Source organism: Cervus elaphus, chromosome 15, assembly GCF_910594005.1.
Source record: "Cervus elaphus chromosome 15, mCerEla1.1, whole genome shotgun sequence".
NCBI classification, from domain to species: Eukaryota; Metazoa; Chordata; class Mammalia; order Artiodactyla; family Cervidae; genus Cervus; species Cervus elaphus.
The window spans coordinates 61,125,779-61,149,763 of record NC_057829.1 but is presented as its reverse complement, the minus strand read 5'-3'; the positions used below and the strand labels follow the sequence as shown (position 1 = coordinate 61,149,763).

The 23,985-nt window shown below is 46.7% G+C and overlaps 1 protein-coding gene across 2 annotated transcripts in view; it reads left to right on the top strand.

The window, feature by feature from the left end:
* TLL2 (tolloid like 2) overlaps positions 1 to 23,985 on the top strand; it is a 136,173-nt gene that overhangs the window by 29,041 nt on the left and 83,147 nt on the right. For both annotated transcript variants that reach the window (XM_043925984.1, XM_043925982.1), the window contains exon 2: positions 5,933 to 6,043. In XM_043925984.1, the coding sequence (XP_043781919.1) occupies positions 5,933 to 6,043 (111 nt within the window). The remainder of the gene's footprint in view (positions 1 to 5,932; positions 6,044 to 23,985) is intronic.

Here is a 23,985-nt window from a genome sequence, read left to right as displayed (position 1 = left end):
ATGACAGCATGATGAGAATTGTCCTGGACTGGAGCCTTGGCTCTGTGAAATGCCTAGTTCAGGGACTTTGAACAAATCACTCAGCCTCTCTCCACAACATGCTCATGTCTATGGAACGGGATCAGGGGAGGACTGGAGATGACAACCTGATTCTGGACCTCTGTTCTGGGGTACCAGTTACTCTGGTCTGAAGCCTGATGTTGGGGAGCTTCCAGAGCCCAGTGCAGTGCTGGTGAATCATTCTAGGAGAGGCATCTAGGTGACGGGCAGCAGCCTTCTTGGACTGTGTCTTTGAGGGACAAGTTCAGTCGCTCAGTTGTGTCCGACTCTTTGCGACCCCATGGACTGCAGCATGCCAGGCTTCCTTGTCCATCATCAACTCCCGGAGTTTGCTCAAACTCAAGACCATTGAGTCGGTGGTGCCATCCAACTATCTCATCCTCTGTTGTCCCCTTCTCCTCCTGCCTTCCATCTTTCCCAGCATCAGGTCTTTTCCAGTGAGTCAGTTCTTCACATCAGGTGGCCAAAGTATTAGAGTTTCAGCTTCAGCATCAGTCCTTCCAATGAACATTCAGGACTGATTTCCTTTAGGATGGACTGGTTGGATCTCCTTGAGGGACAAAGGAGCTGCCTTTAGGATTCTGAGACAGCATAGACAGAAGGGCAGTGTGTGAGATCAGATGTGGTGTCAGGGACCCTCCAGGACCACAGGATAGGAGGCTAGGCTGGGTGTGGGAGGGGGCTTTCTGGGTCCTGAGATGGACAGTCCAGTGGCAGACCCTGTGGTCTTCCCAGTGTGTGCTCCCAGGGGCAGGCTGGGTCAGCCCCTTCTGTGGGGCTGTGGGTAAGGGCTGCCTTGGGCTGGGTGCTAGCAGTAAGTCAATGACCGCCTTGTGGAGGTGGGAGGGGTCATACCTGTTACAGCCTCTCTTGATCTCACTGTCCATCACCATTAATGGGAGCCATTGCTGAGGATCTTCATGTCTGAAGGTGCAGCTCAGCTGAGCATCTTATATTTACCCAGTGATGCCTGGTGCCAGCTTTACTCACAGTATCTCACCTGATGCTCACAACAACCTTGTGGGGAAGCTATTATAATTATTTATTCTCATGTGAAAGATGAGGAAACTGAGATTCAGAGAGGTTGCTTGCTCACGGTTACACAGGCACAGCTTGGACAGTTTATCTCATTCAGTACCTCCACTCTTAGCCAGAGCATCTATATGATTACTTTTCTTAGTGTATATAAAATGAGATTTGCTGTATGAAATATGTGTACAACTGGAGCCTGTCCTCAAGGCACTTGGAATCTGGTAGAACGGGAAGCTGAGGAAGGAAATATGGGAACTGAAAAAAGCCTGGGTTTGGTTGTTCTGGCTCTGCCACTTGCTGGCTGTGTGACCCCAAACAAGTCATTCTCTTCTTGGAATCTCAGTTTCTTCATCTATAAAATGGGAATGAGAAAGGTCAAGAATTATTGCATATGGACAATCCAATATTAATTGTAAAGCATTATAGAAAATACTTTTCCTCCCCACACCCCCAGCTTCACTTCCTCTACCCCCACCCTTGCATTTATGGGCTCAGTAAATATTTGTTAGGTAGAGGAACAGACAAAATTTAGCTCCTGTGGTCTGGTTGATGTGGTCTGGTTGGGACTGTTTTTCCTAAAGGAATGCAGAGAGAGGCAGGCATGTTTCAGGAGTGGGAGGAATACTTTCATGCAGAGATATGGCTGTTGGGAGCTGAGTGAGCTTCACAGGGCAGGGGCTTCTGGATGAAGACAGGGCAGAGTAGGAGAAAGAGAACCCAGTGAAAATTAGAGTGACACGACTCTTCACTGAATGCTCCCTGAGGGCCAGGACCTGTCATACTGAGTGTTTAACACACTTACCTCATTTAGTTCTTGCCAACTCTGCAAGGTAGGTAATTCTATTTCAAGATGAGGAAACTGAGGCTCAGTGAGTTCAAATGATTTGTTGAAGGTCACACAGCTATCAAATGGCCACAATAGGATTTGAACCCAGGATTCCTCTGGCTTAAAATTACATGTTTTTAATCAACCTACCTCCCCAGGTGAACAATACAACACAGGCAGGCTAGGAGTGCTTTCAGGAAGAATTCCTTATGTGGGAAGCAGCCTGGGACTCCTTCCCTTTGAAGTCAGGAGGACTCCTGAGTGCTGGGCACTGAAGGGCTGGAAACCAGATGGAGACCAAGGCGGGCTGAGCAAGCCCGAGACGAGTTTCTTGGCAGCCCTCTGACTTAGGAAGCTCCCTTACCCTGACCTCAGTTACTCTTTGGTTTGCAAACTGGTGTGTGCAGGGGTACCAGAGGCTTAGCAAGGGGTGCACTGTGCAGAGAATTTAGGGGAATGAATATCCAGATTCTAAAGCTTCCACACAAGATTCTGTATTAAAACTGCTGGAGGATGCCCTGGTCATGGTGGTCCCTCCCCAGTTTTACCGAAGAGAGCCTCACTTGTCACTCATCCTGGGGTACAAAACCCTCTGAGCACTAAAGAGAAAATGAGAAATGACTGGTCACAGAGCAGCCTTCTCTGATGATGAGTCAAGGTATCTTAGAAAAGGAGATGGAAGCCCACTCCAGTATTCTTGCCTGGAGAGTCCCATGGACAGAGGAGCCTGGTAGGCTACCATCCAGGGGTCACAAAGAGTTGAATGTGACTAAAAACAACAAGGCATCTTAGACCTGGCATTCTCCTGTCTTTTCCTATCTGTATGAATTTCTGTTTAGGGGGATGCATGGTGCTTAGTGGAATGTTTTGAATTCAGAACAACTTAAATAGAGTTAACGACAGTGATTCTTTTAAGTATAACTGATATGGTTGCTGGACTTTCATAAGTTCAAGATATGTGGATAAAACCCAAGATGAATATTTCCTTGTTTTCTTTCTGATGTAGCATGAGCTATTCAATAAGATGGTTAAATCTATTTTACCAAATCACATTCTGAAACATTTATTATAATTATAGTCAATCTTCATTGTATAAAATGTTCACTATTTTTTTTTTTTACTTCTTGTGAACAAAATTTTAAATGTATTTAAACTCATGGGGGAAATTCTTTAATGTTAGGCTTACAATATACATAAGGATATGTGGCTTTTAAAAATTATTTTGGGGGACTTCCCTCTGGTCCAGTGGCTAAGACTCCATGCTCCCAATGCAAGGGGCCTGGATTTGATACCTGGTCAGGGAATTAGGGCTTCCCTGGTGGCTCAGAGGTTAAAACGTCTGCCTACAATGCGGGAGACATGGGTTCAATCCCTGGGTTGGGAAGATCCCTGGGAGAAGGAAATGGCAACCCACTCCAGCATTCTTGCCTGGAGAATCCCATGGACGGAGGAGCCTGGTGGGCTACAGTTCACGGGGTCACAAAGAGTCGGACACAATTGAGTGACTTCACTTTCACTTTCAGGGAATTAGATCCCACATGCCCCAACTAAGACCTAACACAGTCAAAAAATAATAAATAAATAAAATATTTGAAAAATTATTTTGGGGATATGTGGGCACAAAAGCTTGAACATCATTGTGCTACTTCCTTGGCTTGTTGAAGTCTTCCCAGGTCCTATTAATATACTCCATTGCCTTCCGCCCTCTTGCTTCTGTGCTCTCAGATGTGAGGAGTGCTCCTGACTACACTGTGAATGCCATCAATGACAAGGATGTTTTTCCTTTGAGGAAAAGATGGCAGTGTATTGTGGACTTGAGCTAAATCTTCAGGAAAGTGGGAGGGACCCTCAGGACCCTCAGCTGGAAACCATCTTTGGCTGAGCCAACTTTGTTACACATTTCAACAAGGTGAAAATAAGTGTAAATTTCAAAATTTTAAGCAAATCGGTAGTTGTGCAAACCATCACCACAGTCCAGTTTTAGAACATTTCTACTACCTGGAAAAATTCCTTCATGGCAACTTATAGTCTGATCTCATCCACACCCCCAGCCATAAGCAATCACTATTCTTTCTAGCTCTATAAATTTGCCTTTCTAGATGCTTCATATAAATGGAATCGTATAAGATGTAGTCTTCTGCATCTGGTTTCTTTCACTTAGCATGATGTTTTTTAGAATCACGTATTGTAGCATGTGTCAAGACTTCTTTTTTTTTTAAGTTTGTTCTTTTTAATTGCTAGATAGTTTTCCATCATATAGATAGACCACATTTTGTTTATCCATTCAACAGATGATAGACGTTTAGGTTGTGTTCAAGTTTGGGGCAATTATTAATAAGGCTCCTAGAGCCTGGCGGGGTGCAGTCCATGAGGTTGCAAAGAGTTGGGCACAACTGAGTGACTAGGCACAGCACATGAATAAGGCTGCTGTTAACATTTGAGTACAAGTCTTTATGTGGACCTATATTTTCATTTCCTTTGTGAAGATCTCTAGGAGTGAAATTGCTAGCTCTTGTGATAAATTTAACTTTGTAGGAAAATGCCAGAAACCTTCCATAGGGAGTATACCATTTTATATCCCTGCTGGCATTGAATGAGGGTTCCCAGTTCTCTGCACCATGAGCCTGAGTTTAATCACTCTTTTGTTACTCAAAGGCCTTCTCAGTTTTTCTTTTACTGTTTAGTGATAAGAATAGGCTGGCTGTTCCAACTCCTGAAGTTCCTGATTTTCCAGATTCTCTCCATTTCTTTTCATTCCCACTATGAATTGCTCGATTCTTTTTTTTTTAAATTCAACTTATTTAAACAACAACAAAATAAAAACAATAAAAATAATTTACCTATTTCTCCCACACCTACCCCACTCCCTGCCTCTGGCAACCATGTATGTATATATAAGCTTATATACATATAAGCTTTCATGTGGAATATATATATTCTGCATGTAAAAGAGATCACGTGATCTCATGTGATGTTTGTCTTTGTCTGTCAGACTTTTTTCACTTAGCCTAATGCCCTCAACATTCATCCATGTTGTTGCAGCTGGCAAGATTTTGTTCTTTTTTCATGGCTGACACGTTGTTTCCGTATCTTGGCTATTGTAAATAATGCGGCAGTGAATGTGGAGATACAGATATTGTTTCAGATCAGTGTTTTCATTTTCTTTATATAAGTACTCAGAAGTGGAACTACTAGGTCACATAGTAGTTCTATTTTTCATTTTGAGGGGAAACCACCATATTGTTTTCCATAGTTTTTGTTGTTTAGTCACTAAGTCATGTCCAATTCTTTTGCAACCCCATAGACTGTAGCCTGCCAGGCTCCTTTTTCAGTGGGATTTCCCAGGCAAGCATACTGGAGTGGGTTGGCATTTCTTTCTCCAGACAATCTTCCTGATCCAGGGATTGAACCTGTGTCCTCAGCATTGGATGGCGGGTTCTTTACCACTGAGCCACCAGGGAAGCCTGTTTTCCATAGGAGCTGTACCAATTTACATTCCCACCAACAGTGCACAAAGGTTTCTTTCTTTCTTTTTTTTAAATATTTATTTATTTGGCTGTGCTGGGTCTTAGTTGCAGCATATGGGATCTAGTTCCCTGACTGGGGATCAAACCCAGGACCCCTGCACTGGTAGCTCAGAGTCTAAGCCACTGGACCACCAGGGAAGTCCCCACAAAGGTTTCTTTTTCTCCACATCTTTGCCAACACTTCCTTTCCTCGTGTTTTTGATAACAGCCATTCTAACAGACGTGAGACAATATTTCACTCTGGTTTTGCATTTTCCTGACCTAGGCCTTTAATCTTCAGTGCAGTTGGCCCCAGCCCTGTGGCTTTGATGCACAGATTTATTATCTGTTGTTCTCTCTCTACCAGTCCTATCTCTTAGGCTCAGGGAGAAATTTGATTGGATGGACTATCTTTTCCAATACCCTTTTCCAATACCCTCTGGGCCACTAGTAAATTCATTCTTTGATCTCCAGCTTAAATTGATACACTTCTATTTTCCCTTCCCAGCTGTCTTTTGGGGAGACATTGCCTTAGATGAAGAGGACCTGAAGTTATTTCACATCGACAAAGCCCATGACTGGGTCAAGCAGTCAGTGGAGGACATGGGACACAGCACAGGTAAGTACGGGGTCCCCTCCACCCCCTCCGTGGAGGGAAGGGCTGGGGACTCGGACACGGTAGATGTTGACCACAGATCATTGGTATCTGGCCTGTTGGTCCAGGGCCCACCTGTCAGTGGAAAACCAGAGGGACCACACCTTCTCCATTGCAGGCTGGGAAGCTGAAGTTTGCCTGTCCTTCTAAGAAGGCCTCCATCTGCCTCTTTATCCAAAGGTTCAACCCTGAGCTCAGAGACTTGAACTCAACATGGGTTCTCAGGACTCCAGCCTCGGGGTCTAGCGCTTCCCAAATGGAGGGGATTCCTGGAGAGGCTCCACGAGGGCAGTGGTGCTGATCAGTAGTGGGAAGATGCTTGTGGGGGGAGATGGCGAGGGAGCAGGGGTATTGTGTACTTGCTTGGCCTACAAACCAGGTGGAAATCCCCCCCGGGCCAGGAAACACTGACGAGGCGTATAACGCTCTCCCACCCTCCTTCCGTGCCTTCACCTTGGGGTAAGCAGTAATGAGACTGGTTTCCTGAGTTCTCCTCACCTCCCTGCCCACTGTACTCAGACGCCTCCCTTCTGTGGAATCTCCATTTTCAGAAAGAAGCCCAGGGTTCTGCGTTTTGGGAGATGATAGGCTGTGTGGCTGACAGTGACCAAGGCTCCTGTGTGCCAGATGCTACACTTTCTGTGCTGCCTGTGACCCCTCTACCCGCCCTCCCTTCCTTTCTTTTGAGGCTTTAAAAAATTGTGGTAAGAACACTTAACGTGAGATCTATTGTCTTAACAAAATGTTAAATGTACAACACAGTACTGGAAACTGCAAGCACGATGTGATACAGCAGATCTCCAGAACATTCATCTTGCATAACTGATGATCCTGCTACTGTGTTATGATGCTGCATACTTCCCTCTTTAGCACCTCTCATGGGTCTAATGCAGTGCTGGTAAGAGAAAGAGGAGTAACATGTGGCCTCCGCCTTCAAGGAGAGCTTTCTTGCCAGGCAGACAGAGTTTAGACCTGGACGAGCTCACTGACATCTCAAAGTTCAGTCTTCCTGTCTCTAAAATGAGGATGAAACCGGCACACCCGTCAATGGGGGTTAGGAGGAGTTACTCCAAAAGGACTGGGCTAACCTGGTGCCTGGCACGTGGCATGTTCTCAAGCAATGACAGAGGTAATCACTAAGGCACCCAATCCAGCGGAATGAAACTGAAGTGTAGATAGATAAACTGTAATTCCTCAGGGCAAGTGTTACAACGAATCAAGAGCAGTGGGGCCAAGAAGGTCATCATGGGGATGAACACTCTTGCCTTGTGTCTTGAAGGATGAATAGGAGTTCCTTAGGTGAAGAATCAAGAAGAGACATTTCAGCCAGAGGAGAGACTGTGTGCAGAGACAGGGAGTATAAAAGGGGCTGACTTAGGGAACAGAGGAAGTTGTGGGTCACTGGATGGTGGCTCTTTGGGGAGCTATTGAAGATAGATGCACCTGGAGAAGTTGGGGTAGATGATCAAGGTGCCTGTTGACAGGGTGGGTGGGAATGTGCCCAGAGTGGAGGCAGCTCTCATGGTACCTGGTGTCTACGGCCCCAAAGAGCTGGGGCTTTCCTCTGTGGGCTGCAGGAGTCCTGCCTAATGTTTCTGAATAGAAGTGTAATTCCCTCATCTGTGGCTGGGGGAGCTTGATGGAGTCCCCTCCATCGCTGCTCTCCACATCCCATCTGCTGCCCTGAGCTTGCTGGGTTCCTGGCTAGATGCTTGGGCAGCCCTATCATGCTGCTCGCTGGTGGTGATGGTGGAAGAGGGGTTGTCAGGACCACCCTTCCCCTCTGCTGATGAACTTGGTGGCATCCAAGAACATCCCCAAAGCCCCCCACCCCTGAGTGCCTTGCACAGCTCAAAGATTCTGCTAGAACTAATTTACCAATTCTCCATTTCAGCTTCTCCTGGCACCAAAGGCCCTGGGATCTGTATTCATTTAGGAGGGAAGGAGAATACATTGTATTCATATTTCTGGGTGTGGTCCGAGTTCACTCATTCACTCACTCACTCAATTATTAATTGAAACCTCTACTGAGTGTTCATTTTGTGCCAGGTCTAGTGCCGAATCCTGAGATGGTATAGACTGAGGTGTCTCTTAAAGGTTCACCAGCTCGTGGAGGAAATAGATGCAAAACGAATGAAGAGTTAGAGGTAGAGGTCCCAGGAAGCACAGGGGGAGTAGGGACACTGAAAAGCACTGCTCCCATTGCTGGGGGCGGGGAGTCAGAAAGGCTTCCCAGAGGCGGGGGTCCTGGGGAGGTGGACGGGATTCCCAGATTGGAGAAGGAGTCGAAGGGTTGAGAAAGACATTCCATACTGAGGGAGGGGTCATTCTTGGGGTGGGAAATGGGATGGCAACCTCCACTGAATTGGTGATAAGCTCCCTTCTTGTCCAAGGTCTGCTCCCTCTTTATGTGTGGGGGGGCAGTAGGACTGTGCTCAGCAGAATGGGGGGCAACTGCCATGGCTCATGGGGAACATGAGCAGCTGCAAGGACTAGGCCAAGCTCCACACAGGATGTAGGGCGGAGGGGAAGGCAAGAGAGCAAAGGTTGTCAGGAGGTCAGAGGTCCTCATCGCCAGTGGCCGGGAGGAGGGAGGAATGAGCTTCTTTTGGTGTCCGACTTTATGATTTTCACTTCTTTGGATTTGAAGGGACTTCTCCTGTATGGTTTGAAAAGTCCATTTGAATTTTAAATGGGATTTCGGAATCCAAATTATTTCTCACACTGTTATTTACATGGTATGTAAATTACATCATAATTGAACTCCAACCAAAGGAAGCATCTCTTCATAATTCTGTCATTCCAGCTCATCATATATGCCCCCCATCCGCGCCCCCCGCCAGATTCTTACTGGTGTCCTAGAGAAGTCGATCAGATTGTAAGTTTTGTGTGATTAATTTTTTTAAATTTTCTTCTTTGCTATATTGGGCTTCCCTGGTAGCTCAGCTTGTAAAGAATCCACCTGCAATGCAGGAGACCCTGGTTCAATTCCTGGGTCGGGAAGATCTGCTGGAGAGGGGAATGGCTACCCACTCCAGTATTTTGGGGCTTCCCTTGTGGCTCAGCTGGTAAAGAATCTGCCTGCAATATGGGAGACCTGGGTTTGATCCCTGGGTTGGGAAGATCTCCTGGAGAAGGGTATGGCTACCCACTCCAGTATTCTGGCCTGGAGAATTCCACGGACTGTATAGTCCATGGGGTTGCAAAGCGTTGGACACAACTGAGCAACTGTCACTCACTTCACTTTTGTTATATTATTTTAGTACTTAAAACTAGTGAACCTTGCTATGACCCGGGTTCAATCCCTGGTTAGGGAACTGAGATCCCATGAGCTGTGCAACACAAACAAAAAATCAGTGAACTTCACATAGCTCAGACATGCTGTATGACGTACTTTTCTGTGTCCAGTTCACGTGGCCACCACCCAGACCAAGGGATGGAATATTTCCAGAACCCCGAGACTCCCTCTCATGCCCCCTCCCAGCCAGCACGGCAGCCATTCGTCTGACCTCTCTCCACATGGATGCATTTTACCGACACGAATGGACCCATGCAGTGTGTGTTTGTGTCTCCTCCTCCTCAGTTTTGTGACTGTGGAATTTCCCCCATGTTGTGTGTGAAGCTCTGGTTTGTCCTCTTTGGTTCTTGTGCTGTGTTCTCCTGCATGAAAATACCCTGCTTTATTCATTATTCCATTGAGAGCCATTTGGACATTTGACAGTTTAGGGATATGATAACTGAAACTACGACTCACAGTCTTGTGTCTACCTTTCTGTGGACAGAAGCACTCATTTCTGTTTATGTACCCAGGAGTGGAATTGCTGGGTCACAGGGTATTTGTAAGTTATTAGGAGATGCAGTCAGATTTCCCAAGTGGTTGCACCAGTTTACAACTGTGTGGGTACATGTTGACTTGGAAAGCCGGCAGAGGTGACCATGCGGGACCCATGGAGACCTCTGGGTCTTGGTCTTTCCAGCTTGGGGACCCCACTCACACCTCCAGACCTGCACAGCATCATCATCACGAATGCTCAGGGTGGCTCCTGTCAGCAATCCTCCTGCTGTCCTTGGGGGATCTGCCATGGCACAGCATGGGGACCCAGGCTTGCAAATTTAAGTAAGAGACCTCAAAAAGAGGCTGGGCTGTGGCCAGCCACCATGCCAGCTGAATGACTAGCTGCCCGAGAGTCGCCTGTCTGGGAGGTTGCCTCAAGGATGTGCAGGGAAGGGAAGCCTAGCAGCCCTGCCTCTGACTCCTTCATGGTGCTCTCCTAAGGCTGCCGTGGTGAGCCTCATGCTCTGAAAACCTGAGTATCTGTCTTCTCGTTCCTTCTCCGCTGTGAGCTGAGAGAAAACAGAGTCCACACAGGTTCGACTTTGGATCCCCAGCACTTTTGTATCTAGGAGGTTGGAGACAAGAGAAGGAAGAGGTAGATGGAGACTGGCAGGCCCTGGATCATCTCCCATGGGCCTTAGGGGTGAAGAGCTCCCACAGGGCATTGCTCTCAGGAGTGTAGTCAAAGCACTGGTCACCATCACCAGCTTTGACCTCGGACTGTCTGGACTTGAATCCTTGAGCTGGGCCTCAGTATCTTCATCTGTTAAATGGGTAGAGTAATAATCCTTACCTTGGAGTGATGTTGTGAGGACCAAAGGAAAGAATACATGCAAAGTGCTGAGCACAGTGCCTGGCACATAAGAAATGCTCAATAAACATCAACTCTTCCTGTTCTTCCTCATTATTAGCAGTAGTATTTGTAGAAAGAACACTGACCTAGGTGGGTTCAAGGTTAAAGTAGAGGATGATGGACATTTGTTATGTGCAGGAGGGAACTTTAGGGGCTCAGGCATGAGGCCTTTGAAACATAAACCTTCCTGATATTTCCTCCTTCCCAAGCTAGAGATATATAGTTTTTCTGGTGTGTTTTTATGCAAGGTTATTTTTATCTTGATTACTTTTCTCTGAGGGCCTATAGGACTTTGCATCTATCTAAAAGTTATTTTATTTTCATAATGGGAATATTTTAAATTGTTTTTGCTGATTAAACTAATACCACTGGTTGTTAAAAAAAAAAAAAGTCCAATAGCTCAAAACTGTAAAAAGTATAAAGTGAAAATCCCCTTTTATCCCGGCCCCAGGGGTCCCCATCATGATCTGTTTGCTGGATCCCTTCCAGCCTTACTGCACTCAGGTCATGTGCAGATATTTTTTAAACATAAAAGGACTTTCTCTTAACAACCTCTTGTGTAACCTGCATCTTTAACACCATATCATGGACATCTTTTAATGTGGTATTTTGAGGTTGATCACATTTCATGTACAACTCTGCTACCATTTATCGAATTAATCTATACAGATGGACCTGACGGCTGTTTTTCTTCTTTTCTGTAATTTTTTTTTTTTTCTGTTAGAGACATTGCTACTGTGAACAACACTCTGCATAGATCTTTAAACGTTTGCTTTGGTTAAAAAAAAAAAAATTTTAAAGGAACCACACCTTTATCCGCTCTTTGTACTTCCAAATGTGTGAAAGGATGTATTCTTAGATATTGGTTATCTCATTTCCAAGTTTGGGTAATTAGCCCTGGGTTTTTGGGAGGGTAGGATGGGAACAGAGCTAAATCCCTGGAGGGGGATGGGATGCACTGTGGCCCCAGATACCTCCTTTCCCTGGTCTCTCCTATGAACTTGGAGCTACTTTCCCGGTTGCTGAATGAAACAGTGTCCTTGTTCTAGAAATGACCTGGTCTGCCTCATTTTCTAGATGTGCCCTGTGTCCCAAATTCAGCCAGTTGCAGAGTCAGGACTAGAACCCAAGGCTTCCCATCTCCCAGGCTGTGTCCTCTGTGGTACCAACCTGTCTGCCATGTTGCCAGAAGGAAGGAATGCAAACCAACAGGGGCGCATGTAGCCATGCCTTTGCTGGCCCTGGGAAAGGAGCTGGAGTCTTTTTGGACCAGGAAGTGAGCCAAGACCTTATCCCTAGGTGAATCTGAGAACCCACTTAGTGTGCTGGGCTGGCCCCAAAAATAGCCACTGAGGGCTCTGGGTCCCCAGAAGGGAGCCCCCTTGCTGGTCACTTAGGATCTTAGGGTATTGGTAATTCTTTCTGATCAGATCAGTCTCCCTGCCTCCAGTTTCTGCTTCCCCATCCTGCTTCCAGGTGATCTTCCTGGACCTGACCTTGCAACCAATGTACTAGATTGAAAAGTGTTCCCCTAGATTTATATCTGTCCAAACCCCAGAATACAACCCTATTTGAAAAGAGTCCTTGCAGATCTAAGATCTAGTTAAGGATCTTGAGATCATCCTTGATTTGGGGGGCCCTGAGTCCAGTGACTAGGATCTTTATAAGAAGAGGAGAGGACACAGAAAGACACAGAGAGAAAGACCATGTGAAGAGCGATGTAGCTACAAGCCAAGGGACAGCATGGATTGCGGAGAGGTAGCTCAGCTGGTAAAGAATCCACCTGCAATGCAGGAGACCCCAGTTCGATTCCTGGGTTGGGAAAATCCACTGGAGAAGGGATAGGCTACCCACTTCAGAATTCTTGGGCTTCCCTAGTGGCTCAGCTGGTAAAGAATCCGCCTGCAATGTGGGAGACCTGGGTTTGATCCCTGGATTGGGAAGATCCCCTGGAGAAGGGAACAGCTACCCACTCCAGTATTCTGGCGTGGAGAATTCCATGGACTGTGTAGTCCATGGGGTCACAAAGAGTCAGACATGACTGAGTGACTTCCACTTAATCACTTAATCACCACAAGCTAGGACGAGGCGAGGAAGGTTTCTCCCCTAGAGCCTAGAGCAGAGGAGCATAACCCTGCTGACCCCTTGATTTCTGAGTGCTGTCCTTCGGAACTGGGAGAGAATAGATACCTGTTTGTAAGCCGCCGACTCTGTGGTAACTTGTCATGGCAGCCCGAGAAAACTGATGCACGGCTTTTTAAAACCCTTCCATGGCTCCCCATCCCTTATCAGAAACATTCCTTATCTGGTGCCATAGGTCCTCGATGCTTTATCCACAGCCCACACATTCATTCCCTTCCCTCTCTTCACCCTCCAGCGAAACACTATGGCATCGTGTCTGTAGAGACCCCCAGTGTCCTTCCTTCCAGTCTTCTGTCCCAGCTATGCCCTCTGCTCCAAGTCCCCACACTACAGAAAAAGAAATGAAGGTCCATAGACAACCAACAACTTACCCAGGGCCCTACGACTAGGGAGATTCATGACACCCTTTACTCAGCACAGATGCTGGTTTCAGAGGCCACCTGGGTTGACAGTGCTGTTAATATCAACCTGATTTTGTGCTTGAGATGGAGAGAGTACTGTTCTTCCCCGCTGCCCATTTTCAGACAGTCCCATTCCCCCCACCATGAGAAGCGGCAGCAGCCTCTTGGATATGTGTGGGGGTAAGGAGGCAAGAGTGCATTCTTCAGGGAGAGAACGTCTTTCTGTGAGCATTTTATGTGCAGTGAGAAGAATGGGAGTTCTGGGCAGGCAAGAGCCAAGCTGTTCTATGAATGGGGCCCTTGAATTAACATTGCAGAGTTTCCTAAAGCTGCTAATCGGATTAGCTGTGTAGTGGAGGAAGTACTTAGCGGGACACACACACAGGCACACACACATTCTCCCATCCTTTTGCATCCTCTCTGATGTGGGGGTGCAGAGCCTGACACCCCATTTCTGAATCCTGGGATACCTCTCCCCCTAACCACACAAGATGTGGAGAAAAGGCCTGTGTGCTTGACGTTTTGGGGACTTTCTGGTTGTTTGTTTCTGTCCTAAAACGTCCAGGAAGTGAAGTTGAACATTCTCATCTTTGCAAATGTTTAGAAACTTGGAGAGGAAATCTCATCTTGCAGTTCTCTCCATCCGGGTAATGGATCTAATTTCTTGCTCTTTGTAATGAAGACTCTGGAAGGGGAAATGGCTTTAATTACTTACTGGCTCTGATGGAAGGTGACGTTTCCCGCCTTGTCTATTTTTGAGCCACTGGGCCACGTCCATCTCTTTTTAAGGAACCAACCTTACTCTTAACTCCTGCCATCTGTGTAGGACATCCACATAAGCCCAACAGTTTGGGCATTTGAGTTCAAAATAATAAATCAGCTGGAGAGAGTCCAAGACTTAAGTTGGGGTAACTTGCCTCCTCTCCTTAGGCCTTATCACTCACAGATGGACCCTGCAGAGGGTTGTTGAGTTCCTTCTCCTACTTTGTCTGTGACTTGTAGGGGTATGTGCTACCATCACCTGGTCTCAGAGTCTCCTCTGAATAGAGGATCTCATGAAACCACATCCTGACTTCTTTCAAGCCAGTTGGAACTCTGTATTTGAGCTCTGGTGCTTCAAGCTGGAGAAAAGAGAGGAAGCAGAGGCCATTGAGCATTTAGGGGCTAAATTTAGGCACAAAAGGCTAAAGGGTACCCATGAGAGACCCACACATACTACATGGGTTCCTGGGCCCTGCCTTCCAAGGGACCCAACATGTCTCTGTTCCTGGACACATTTTTAGCCGTGAGGCCCTTGAGAGAACTTGTGAGTGGGGGTTGCTTTGAGCAGCCCCATCAACAGGCTGTGGTTTTTCTGACTGTCCTCCCATGGAGACATTTCCCACACTGGGTAGACATGGCTTCAGCTTTTCACTAATCTTTATTGGTGGTGGGCAAGCTACTAACTGACCAGCATCCAGGAAAGAAATGGGGGCAGTGGTGGCTCCTTGTGACATCCTGGAGAAGGGACAGTGTCCTGAGCTTATGGATGAATGGCAGCCTAGGCTTGCTGAGATGGAGACGGTTGGGTTCAAAACTGTCTTCTGTCACATCAGAAAACATCATCTGGGTGAGATGTGGTGGTCACTCTTGCTGGGGCCACTGGCTTAGAGGAACAAGAAGCTGTCGGGAGCAATCTTACTCATCCTTTCCGCTGTCTCCTCCAGAGCTTGGGAACAAGGTCTTGGGGACTTCTTTTTCCCTCCTTATATTGGACTTGATATTTTGTGCTTCACAAATCCCTCTGAGAGTCTGATGAGTATTTTCAGCACTTCTTTGAGAGAAAGGTACAACATAGTTTTGCTTGCAATTTTAAGAAGTTTACTCTGTGAATTCCAAGTTATGAAACTCAGGTCCATGGTCCCCCTTTCCTGTCTGTTTCCACTCTTTCAGAGATGTTCTCACATGGACATCCTGGATCCTAGAGCTGCAGGATAGAAAGGCATGGATGCTGGTGTCAGGCGGGCTTCCCTGGCTCTGTACTGATAACTGTGGGAGTTAGGGGATTCCTTCCTTATTTGGAAAGTGGAATTGAGGGGGGAATGGGAAAGTGTGGGAGGTAAAGCACCCATCCTGGAGCCTGAGGAATGGTAGGTGCTCAAGAAATAATACCCATATGACTGTCTGTATGCTGGCTCCCGCCTTATCTCCCAGCCCACCTCTGTGTCCCAGACTCCACACTCCCTAGATGCCTGGAAGTCATTTCCTTTGCAGTAAGTACCCTGCCTGCATCCCGCTGGGGTTTCTGGAACCAGGCTTGTACCAGTGTCATCTGATCAGATCCTTGGATTTAGATCCCACCAGCCATGGGGAATCTCTATCAATCCCCAACATAAAGCCTTCCGTAGTCCACCTGAATCAAACTCTAGGTCATGAAGTCGGCCAAAGATCTGAGAATGAATTAGATGCTGGTTCTTCTTTGATGGCAACAACCAGAAGAATAACTACTGTTTGTTGTGTGCTAATTGTGTCTTGTTGTTTAGTCGCTTACTCGTGTCCAACTCTTTGTGACCCCATGGCGGTAACCTGCCAGGCTCCTCTGTTCACAGGATTTTCTAGGCAAGAACACTGGAGTAGGCTGCTATTTCCTTCTCCAAATAGTGTCTTAAATGATCTCATTTAATCATCATACAACAGCTCTGTGAGGCAGGTATTGTTGATACCTATAGATGTATAAGCTAATGTTCAGAGAAGTGTGTAACCTTTCTTGGATCACACAACTAACTACTGGCAGAGCCAAGATTAGGACTTAACTCTGTCTAATGTCAAAGGCTGCTTTTAGCCTCTACACTGCATTGCTTCTAGAAATAGCTGCTGGCTTCACCACTAACCCTGTTGCCTTGAGCTGTGAAGGCTTGGTTTCCCCACCACTACCTTTGAGAGGTGGTGATAGAAGACAAAGGCGAGTTCCAGGCACTTGTGGAGCTGCTCTATGGTCCTGCCCACTGTCATCTCAGGTTGCCGTGTTCATGTTCAGTGTGTGCCTTGCTTTGCCCACAAAACTGTCAATAGCTGTGACTTCTTTTGTTTGGTCTTGGCGCTCTCTCTTTAGTTCCAGCATCAGCCTGGACACAGGGACGGCAGCAGACAAACCCTTGTGAGTTGAAGATGGAGCCTCAGGATTGCATGGTGGCCTCCTTGCTCCTCTGCTCCCCCAGGCCACTTGGGGTTAGGACTGTTCGTTTGAATGTGGGTGTCTGGCATGGGAACCAGCAATGAAGAAAGGTGCGTGCTCAGGGGTGGTGCTCTCTGGCTGGGCAAGCCCAGATCACCTTGCAAGAGTGTCTGAAGAGGGCATCCTTTGGCCACATGGTCAATAGCTTAACTTTACTGAGCCCTTCGTACAAAGCCCTAGGTGTGGTCCTTGGGTCTTTTCCAAGCCAGAGACGAAGTGCCAGCCTTTCTTCCCACTCCTCCAGAGCTCCTCTCAGCTGTTTTCTTTGCAGATCTGAGCCCACCCCTTGTTGATGGCTCTATTTCACCCCTCCCCTTCCAGAGAGAATTTGCCTTGGCTCCCACAGTCTAGAACTTGATCTTTATAGCTGCACTGTGACTTAGGCATGTCTTAACACTCCCCTTGTATCTGCCCACAGCTCTGCTGAACGCTGCCTTCTTGGTAAGAGTCCTTTTCCCTCTCTCTCCCTCCACTCCCTCTCTTCCTCCTTTAAGGACCAGATGCTAATTGGGAACCTCTTCTGTGCTCAGCACCAAGGGTACAGCTGTATCCACTTTTTCTTCCGCCATTAAGGAGATGGAATTTTAATAATGGACGTGATAATGGTCCTGCTTTGGCAGTACTGCAGGAATGGGGCAGGCTGAGGTGGGGGAGGACCTGGGACCAAAAGACACCATGGGTTTAGGGGCCCTACAGACTTCCGAGAGGAGGTGAGGTCCAGTGGGCAGAACTCACACCTGGAGAGAAGGCCCAGGATAACAGCTGTCATCAGGCAGAAGTTGGTATTGGGTGTCCAGCCTGGGACCCAAGACCTGATGGAAGGCAGGAATGTTCGTGTAAGGACAGAGAGCCAGGCAGACAGCATCAGAGAGGCCTGTAATAGAACTCACAGAGGGTTCCAGTGCCATGCTGGGAACTGGGAAGAAAAGGCAAGGACCCTGGTTCTTCCGCAAAGTGGGTACTAAGGAGGACAAGAAGCCAGAGCTTTGGCCTGAGGGAATAAGATGGGGACGAGGGTCAGAAATTAAGCAGAATTCCTTAGATCAAAATTGGAGCCAAAGGTGATGTGCCGCTGTGACCCTCGAGTGTGGAGCCCAAACTCCCTAAATCCCCCTGCCTGAGGATAGGGCTGGCTCCACGCATAGTCAGCAACTGGAGAGGAGGACTGGGGTGAGGAACTAGGCGAGGCCTGGCAGTTATTCCTCCCATAAAGTTTTCAATTTAGTGAGATGATTTGAGATGAAAAAGAGGCATCTGATAAAGTGCACATCTGCTCTTTGGGAAGGAAAAAAGAATGCAACATAAGGATTCTATCATCTCTCTCCCTGAGGCCTCGTTCAGAGGCTGACTTATACCTTGGATTGAAGCCAGAGTTCTCTGTGAATTTGAAGTGTTGGGAAAAGTTAATTCACCTTTGGATTGATTTTTATTATGACTGCGTTTGTCAGAATTTGGAGAAACTGGGCTGGAAGGCTACTTGGAGTCACAACAGCGTGCAGAACCAGATGGGGGAGGGGCAGGGGCCACCCTTGGGCATCTATGCAGGGAGCCGTTATCCCAGCCCCGCCACACCCACCCCTGCCAACGAAGGACCTTGAATCTGGGATCCCGAGTCAAAACTGAGAGATATAGCTTGAGAAACCAGGACAAATAAGAGTTTACTGCCGGACCCTCTAGGCAAGGTCCTTTCAGTTGAGAGATACAGAATCCCACTCGATATAGCTTGATAGGAGAGTTTATTTAGCAATATATTTTCTTGGCCATTTAAGGACAGAAGCAGAAGAGCTGGCCTCTGGGGACTCGTCTAGAGATGAGAGAGAAAAGAAGGCAGCTGGCTTCTCTCAGGGGCCACAGAGAATCTCCTTCCTGCTTTTTCTCTTCTCCTTGCACCTGACCACCATGGCCACCGTGCCCGCGTCTGCATCGTGATCCCTCTGCTTGCGTGTTCCCCACTGAATGCCTGCGGTACCCATCTATGTCGGGGTGCTGGGGAAGCCCGCAGAGTGGAAGAGATCACCAAAAGAAGGAGTAAGAAGTGAGCTGATCAGTGCCCCGGGGAGGCAGGAGGGAGAAGCAAAGTGATGAAAGAAGCAGGTGGTGGGTCTGCTTCTGTGGCTTCAGAGAGGAGTGAAGGCTGGAGCCGCCTCTGGTCAGTGGAGGGGACGGATGAGTGAACTGCCCCCTGGCGTGTGGGGATGTGGGAGGAGCGCCCTCTGGACTTAACTTGGTCTTGGGGTCAAGCCTATTAACGTCACACCCTCTTTGCCATTTATATTATTTTCATGGGAAAAAAACGAGTTCTCATCAGTCATCTTAATACTGGAATTCGGGAACACAGCCTCATGAGAGCTGGGGATGGCTAGTCTCAGGTGAGGATCTAGCCTTTGCCACTCAGTTTTGGCCAACAGAAAGATTGTGCCTCACCTGTCCAAGCATCACTCTTTGCTTCCTCTTAATATGATTCTATTTTCATGCTCTGTTAACTGTGTATGTTTTTTTTTAATTTATTGCGTAGAAATCTGTTTTCTGTTCTTCATTTAAATAGTAGGTGATCCCTAAAACAAAATGAAATGAAATAAATCTACTCTAAGGTTTTTTATTTATGCAGCTCTCTGATTGATTGTTCTAGCCTCAGTGGCCTCAATAAAAACAATATTCCCTGCCCTGACCTAAGAGCACACTGTAGTGAATCCTTTTTGACAAAATAAAGGATGTGTTTATCTAATAATTAACCACCTTTAAAATTTTTTAGCATAGCATTTTTAGTTTTCTTGCACCCTTGCTTTTGTTTTTCTTGGCCTCTTTTGGATATGTACATTTTGTTACAGCTGAAACTGACCTTCGTTTCAAATGCATTTACTACTCAAATATTTTCTTGTTGGGCATGATAATGAACTAAATTGTTTTCAAGCAAAACCAGTGCCACACCCCTTCAGTTATCCATTGCATGGCAGACCTTGACATGTCAATTCGCCTCATGGGACCTCCTTGTCTGTAGAATGGAGGGTTGGACTTTAAGCTTCCTGAGGGCCAAGAATGATTCTCTCAGTTCTTTTGACAAAATAATCCATGAATGTATGTGGACTCAGTGATGGTGTCAGCAGTGTTCATGGTTGATCAGATATCTGTATGTCTTCAGCTCCTCATGGGATGCCTCATGGGACTTTAGAATGGTCTGCTCAAATTGCATCTAACACAAGACCTTCTAGAGACCCTCCAATGGGCTCCCACAGGTGTTGACAGCAATGTGACTGTGGCCCCACTTTGCCAGTGGAATCTCATCCTGCATTCAGGTCGACTTATTTCTCTTTGGTATCCTTTACTGACCCTGTTTGCTCACAAACAGTGAGAGAAAAGCACCTCCTGACCTGGACACTGAGCCTCTGAACTTTATCAGTCCCCATCCTGCTCCTTGCCTGTGCTTCAGAGATTCTCCATGACTCACCTGCATCCCTGGACCTTGCTGCCATGGCCCAAGGAATTCCCATCTTCCCTGACACGGGCACCTCCTAGAGGCATTCCCATTTGCTCTGCAGCCCAGAGGTCTTAAGCGGTCAACCCACCAGCCAAATCTGGTCTGCAGATGTGTTTTGTTTGTTTTGTAGAGCTTACATTTTTTAAAAATTTACTGCCAAAATTTAAAAATCAAATTTCTCATAAAAACCCAGAACTCTGGCTTCTCTTGAAAAGTTGGAAGTTCTGGCCCCACTGGTCCAGCAGTCCCACATGGCAACAACCAAAGGAGTTGCGTAACAGTGGATTGGTCTGTGGCGGAGCAGGTGCTCTGCGGTTTGCCACAGACCTCACTGCTCCCCAAGCATCTTTCATACCCTGCTGTATTACTTGCCTTGGCTCCTAACTCTGGGCATTGGAGTTGGCACTTTGGGCCAGTGGGTAAGGGTCAACATCCTTGGCCCCTAATTCAAGTCCCATGACAACAGCCAGGGCTGCGCCTCTCTGCTCCATCAAGGGAGGAGGTCCCAAGCATTAACTATTGCCTGGTAGTCTGGAACCAACCTTTTCCTGGAGTCTCTTTTCTTCCTTTCTTTGAACTTTCAATCAAAGTCCTCATCCTAGTCCTCATCCCATCCCTTCTTTACCCCACAGCACAGCATACCATATCCCAGGCTCTGGTTGGCATTAGGGTGCCAACAGGACAGTGTCCTGCAGCAGGTGGTTTATGGCACAGCATGTGCTGCTTGGCATCAGAACACATTCTTTCTGGCCCAGGGAATCAGAGGAATGGGACCATTAGGTAATAATCTTTCTGAAACAAAGGGTTCATTCCACATCATTGACATACACCACCACCCAGAAAAAGACTAGTCACTCTAATCTCTATTCACTTAGGTTATCTCTTAAAGATAAAGTCCTTGCTCTGTACTTCTTGAACTAAGCTGACTTCTGTCCCAAAAGGTCAAAGATAGGCTGTGGGGCCTCATGGTCCTCTTTCTGCTTCTCTCCTCCAGTTCCCTGAAGAGGGCTTGGGCTGGTCTTCCTTTCCATGATTCCTGAGTTCCTTGCTACTCTTCCTGTGACCCACTTCATGGGGTTTGTCCTTTGAGACATCTATAGATCTGTAAATCTTTATCAGTCATTTGGTCACCTGTGCAAAGGTCACATGCTAAAATTCTTCTAAGATGTTCAATGAGGACAAATGTGTGTCTCTTCCAAGGAATGTTATACCAGGTAGTGAGAAAGACTTAACCCTTGGGTGTCAGTTACCTTTTCTTTATTTTCAGGGGTTTTCCCTTCCTTTTCTGTTCCCATCAGACACCAAGGGACAGAGCAGTGAGGCAAAGAGTAAAGGTGCAGAGTTGGACCCTCCCAGCTCTGCTACATACCAGGTGGTGACCACAGATCAAGTACTTTAACCTCCTCGAGCCTCAGTTTCCTTATCTGTAAAATGGGGGTAGCCATAATAATTTACCCCACTCAGGTTCAGCAAGAATACACACAATTGAGATAATACATGCAAGTATCAGTCAGTCCTCTTCAGTCCAGTTCAAATGGTCATACTTGTTAAGCCTCTACTATGAAATCACACAATGGAAATAGACAAGATATTGTCTCAGTCCTCAGGAATTAAGTGTCTCATAGGAACAACAGGCTTGGTCTGCAGATTGTTATACTCCAGAGGTGGTATGATCAGGGCTGGGAGCTCCTTGAGAGGAGGGACCGCGTCTGATCTGGTTTTCTATCTCTGACACCTGGTACAGTGCCTGGCACTGAGAGGTGCCCCCTAGAAGCTTGCTGAATGACAGAATGAATGAACAGGTGAATGAGTAAAGGGCCACTAGGGGTTTGTAGGTGAAACATAGAGACAAGAGATGGCTTCACAGAGCAGGCTGAGCTGAGCTGTGGAGGATTTTGATTAGGGTCGAGGTGGGGAGGGTATTGCAGGTGGAAGGCAGAGCCTGGTCACAGTCATGGAGTGGGGAGCTTGGGGTGAGAACTGAGCGGCTCCGGGCGGTTGGCAGGTGGGTGAGGAGGTAGGACTCGGGGGAAAAGGGAAGCTGGAAAGGCTTGTTGGGACCAGACTCCGGTGGGACTTGGACTAGACTTAAACTCCCCTCCCTTTTCTGCCTCAGTGCCCAGAAAGCTGTGTGATTGTGGGTGAATTATTTAAAGTTTTCGATGCCTCAGTTCTTTCATTTGTAAGTAAAGTCGGTAATAGTCCTTACCTCACTGGACTATGCTGAGAATTAAATGAGAAAATATGCGTAAGGCAGCAAGCATAGTCCTTGGAAAACAAGGTCCCCAATAAATAATTTCCCTCAGCAAAGCTCTAACTTGTAATTTGGGACCCACTATTCAGTGAATGAGTAGATGGGGAAGAAATGGAAACAGTGGCAGATTTTATTTTCTTGAGCTCCATAATCACTGCAGATGGTGACTGCAGCCATGAAATTAAAAGACGCTTGCTCCTTGGAAAAAAAGCTATGACAAACCTAGACAGCACATTAAAAAGCAGAGACATCATTTTACCCACAAAAGCCTGTATAGTCAAAGCTATGGTTTTTCCAGGAGGCATATACAGATGTGAGTGCTGGACCATAAAGAAGGCTGAGCACTGAAGAGTTGATGCTTTCAAACTATGGTGCTGGAGAAGACTCTTGAGAGTCCCTTAGAGAGTAAAGAGATCAAACCAGTCAATCCTAAAGAAAATCAACCATGAATATTCATTGGAAGGACTGATGCTTAAGCTGAAGTTCCAGTAGTTTGGCCACCTGATGCTAAGAGCCAACTCATTGGAAAAGACTCTAATGCTGGGAAAGATTGAGGGCAGGAGGAAAAGGGGGCAACAGAGGATGAGATGGTTGGATGGCATCACCGACTAAATGGATATGAGTTTGAGCAAACTCCAGGGAAGTCTGACGTGCTGCAGTCTACGGGGTTGCAAAGAGTCGAACACAACTTAGCAACTGCACAACAACAACAACTCAGTGAATGACACTTACTTATCTTGGCCAATCCATTCTACTCTCCCAGGAATAACAGGATGACAACACACAAGCTAGTCACCTGAGTCTTTTCTTAATGTATGTGTGCAGCCTAAGTTGCTTGAGTCGTATCCGACTCTTTGTGACCCAGTGGACTGCAGCCTGCCAGGCTCCTCTGTGCATTGGATTCTCCAAGCAAGAATGCTGGAGTGGGTTGCCATGCCAGGGATCAAACCCAAGTCTATTCTGTCTCCTGCATTGTCAGGCAGGTTCTTTACCACTAGCACTACCTGGGAAGCCCACTCCAATATTCCCATGGACAGAATGGCCTAGTGGACTACAGTCCATGGGCTAATAGGATGTATATCTTCTTAATGTATATCTTTGGTTAATTTTTTAGTTGTTTGATGTCTCAAGTTGTTATGGAGCAATGTTTAAAGAAATATCATGCTTGGGTACAGAGAAGGTCTGGTTTTCACTGACTCCCATTGACTATCAATGGATCCTCAGCCTAGACTTGGTTCTCTTAAGTGTGCTTTAAGGAGAACTTGAACTTTTTACTTCATTTGTGGTATTTCTGGTATAAAATGTCTTGTTTCCATGGCTTATTGTTTCACCCCATTTCAGACTTCAGAATAGTTTTAGAACCAATAGTAATAATAGCTAACTTAGTGAATGCTGACTCTGAACCAGGCATTGCTCTATGGCTTACATAGAGCATGTGTAAGCATATGGCATCATCTCTCTTAATCTGGATGATGACCCTATGAGGTGAATACTCTCATCCGTATTTTATGGATGAGGAGACTGAAGCATAGAGACATGAAGTGAGTTAAGATCACACGGCTAGTAAGTGACAGAGTAAAGGTTTAGCCTTGGACAGTCTGACTCTAGAGCTAGCCCTCGAGGTCCATCTTGCAAACCACCTGACTTGCTAGAACTTTAAGCACCTAGAGATCAGTCTAGGGGTAGGCTGTTCCATTTGTGGTCCCTGACAAACCTCACCTGGCATAGTCAT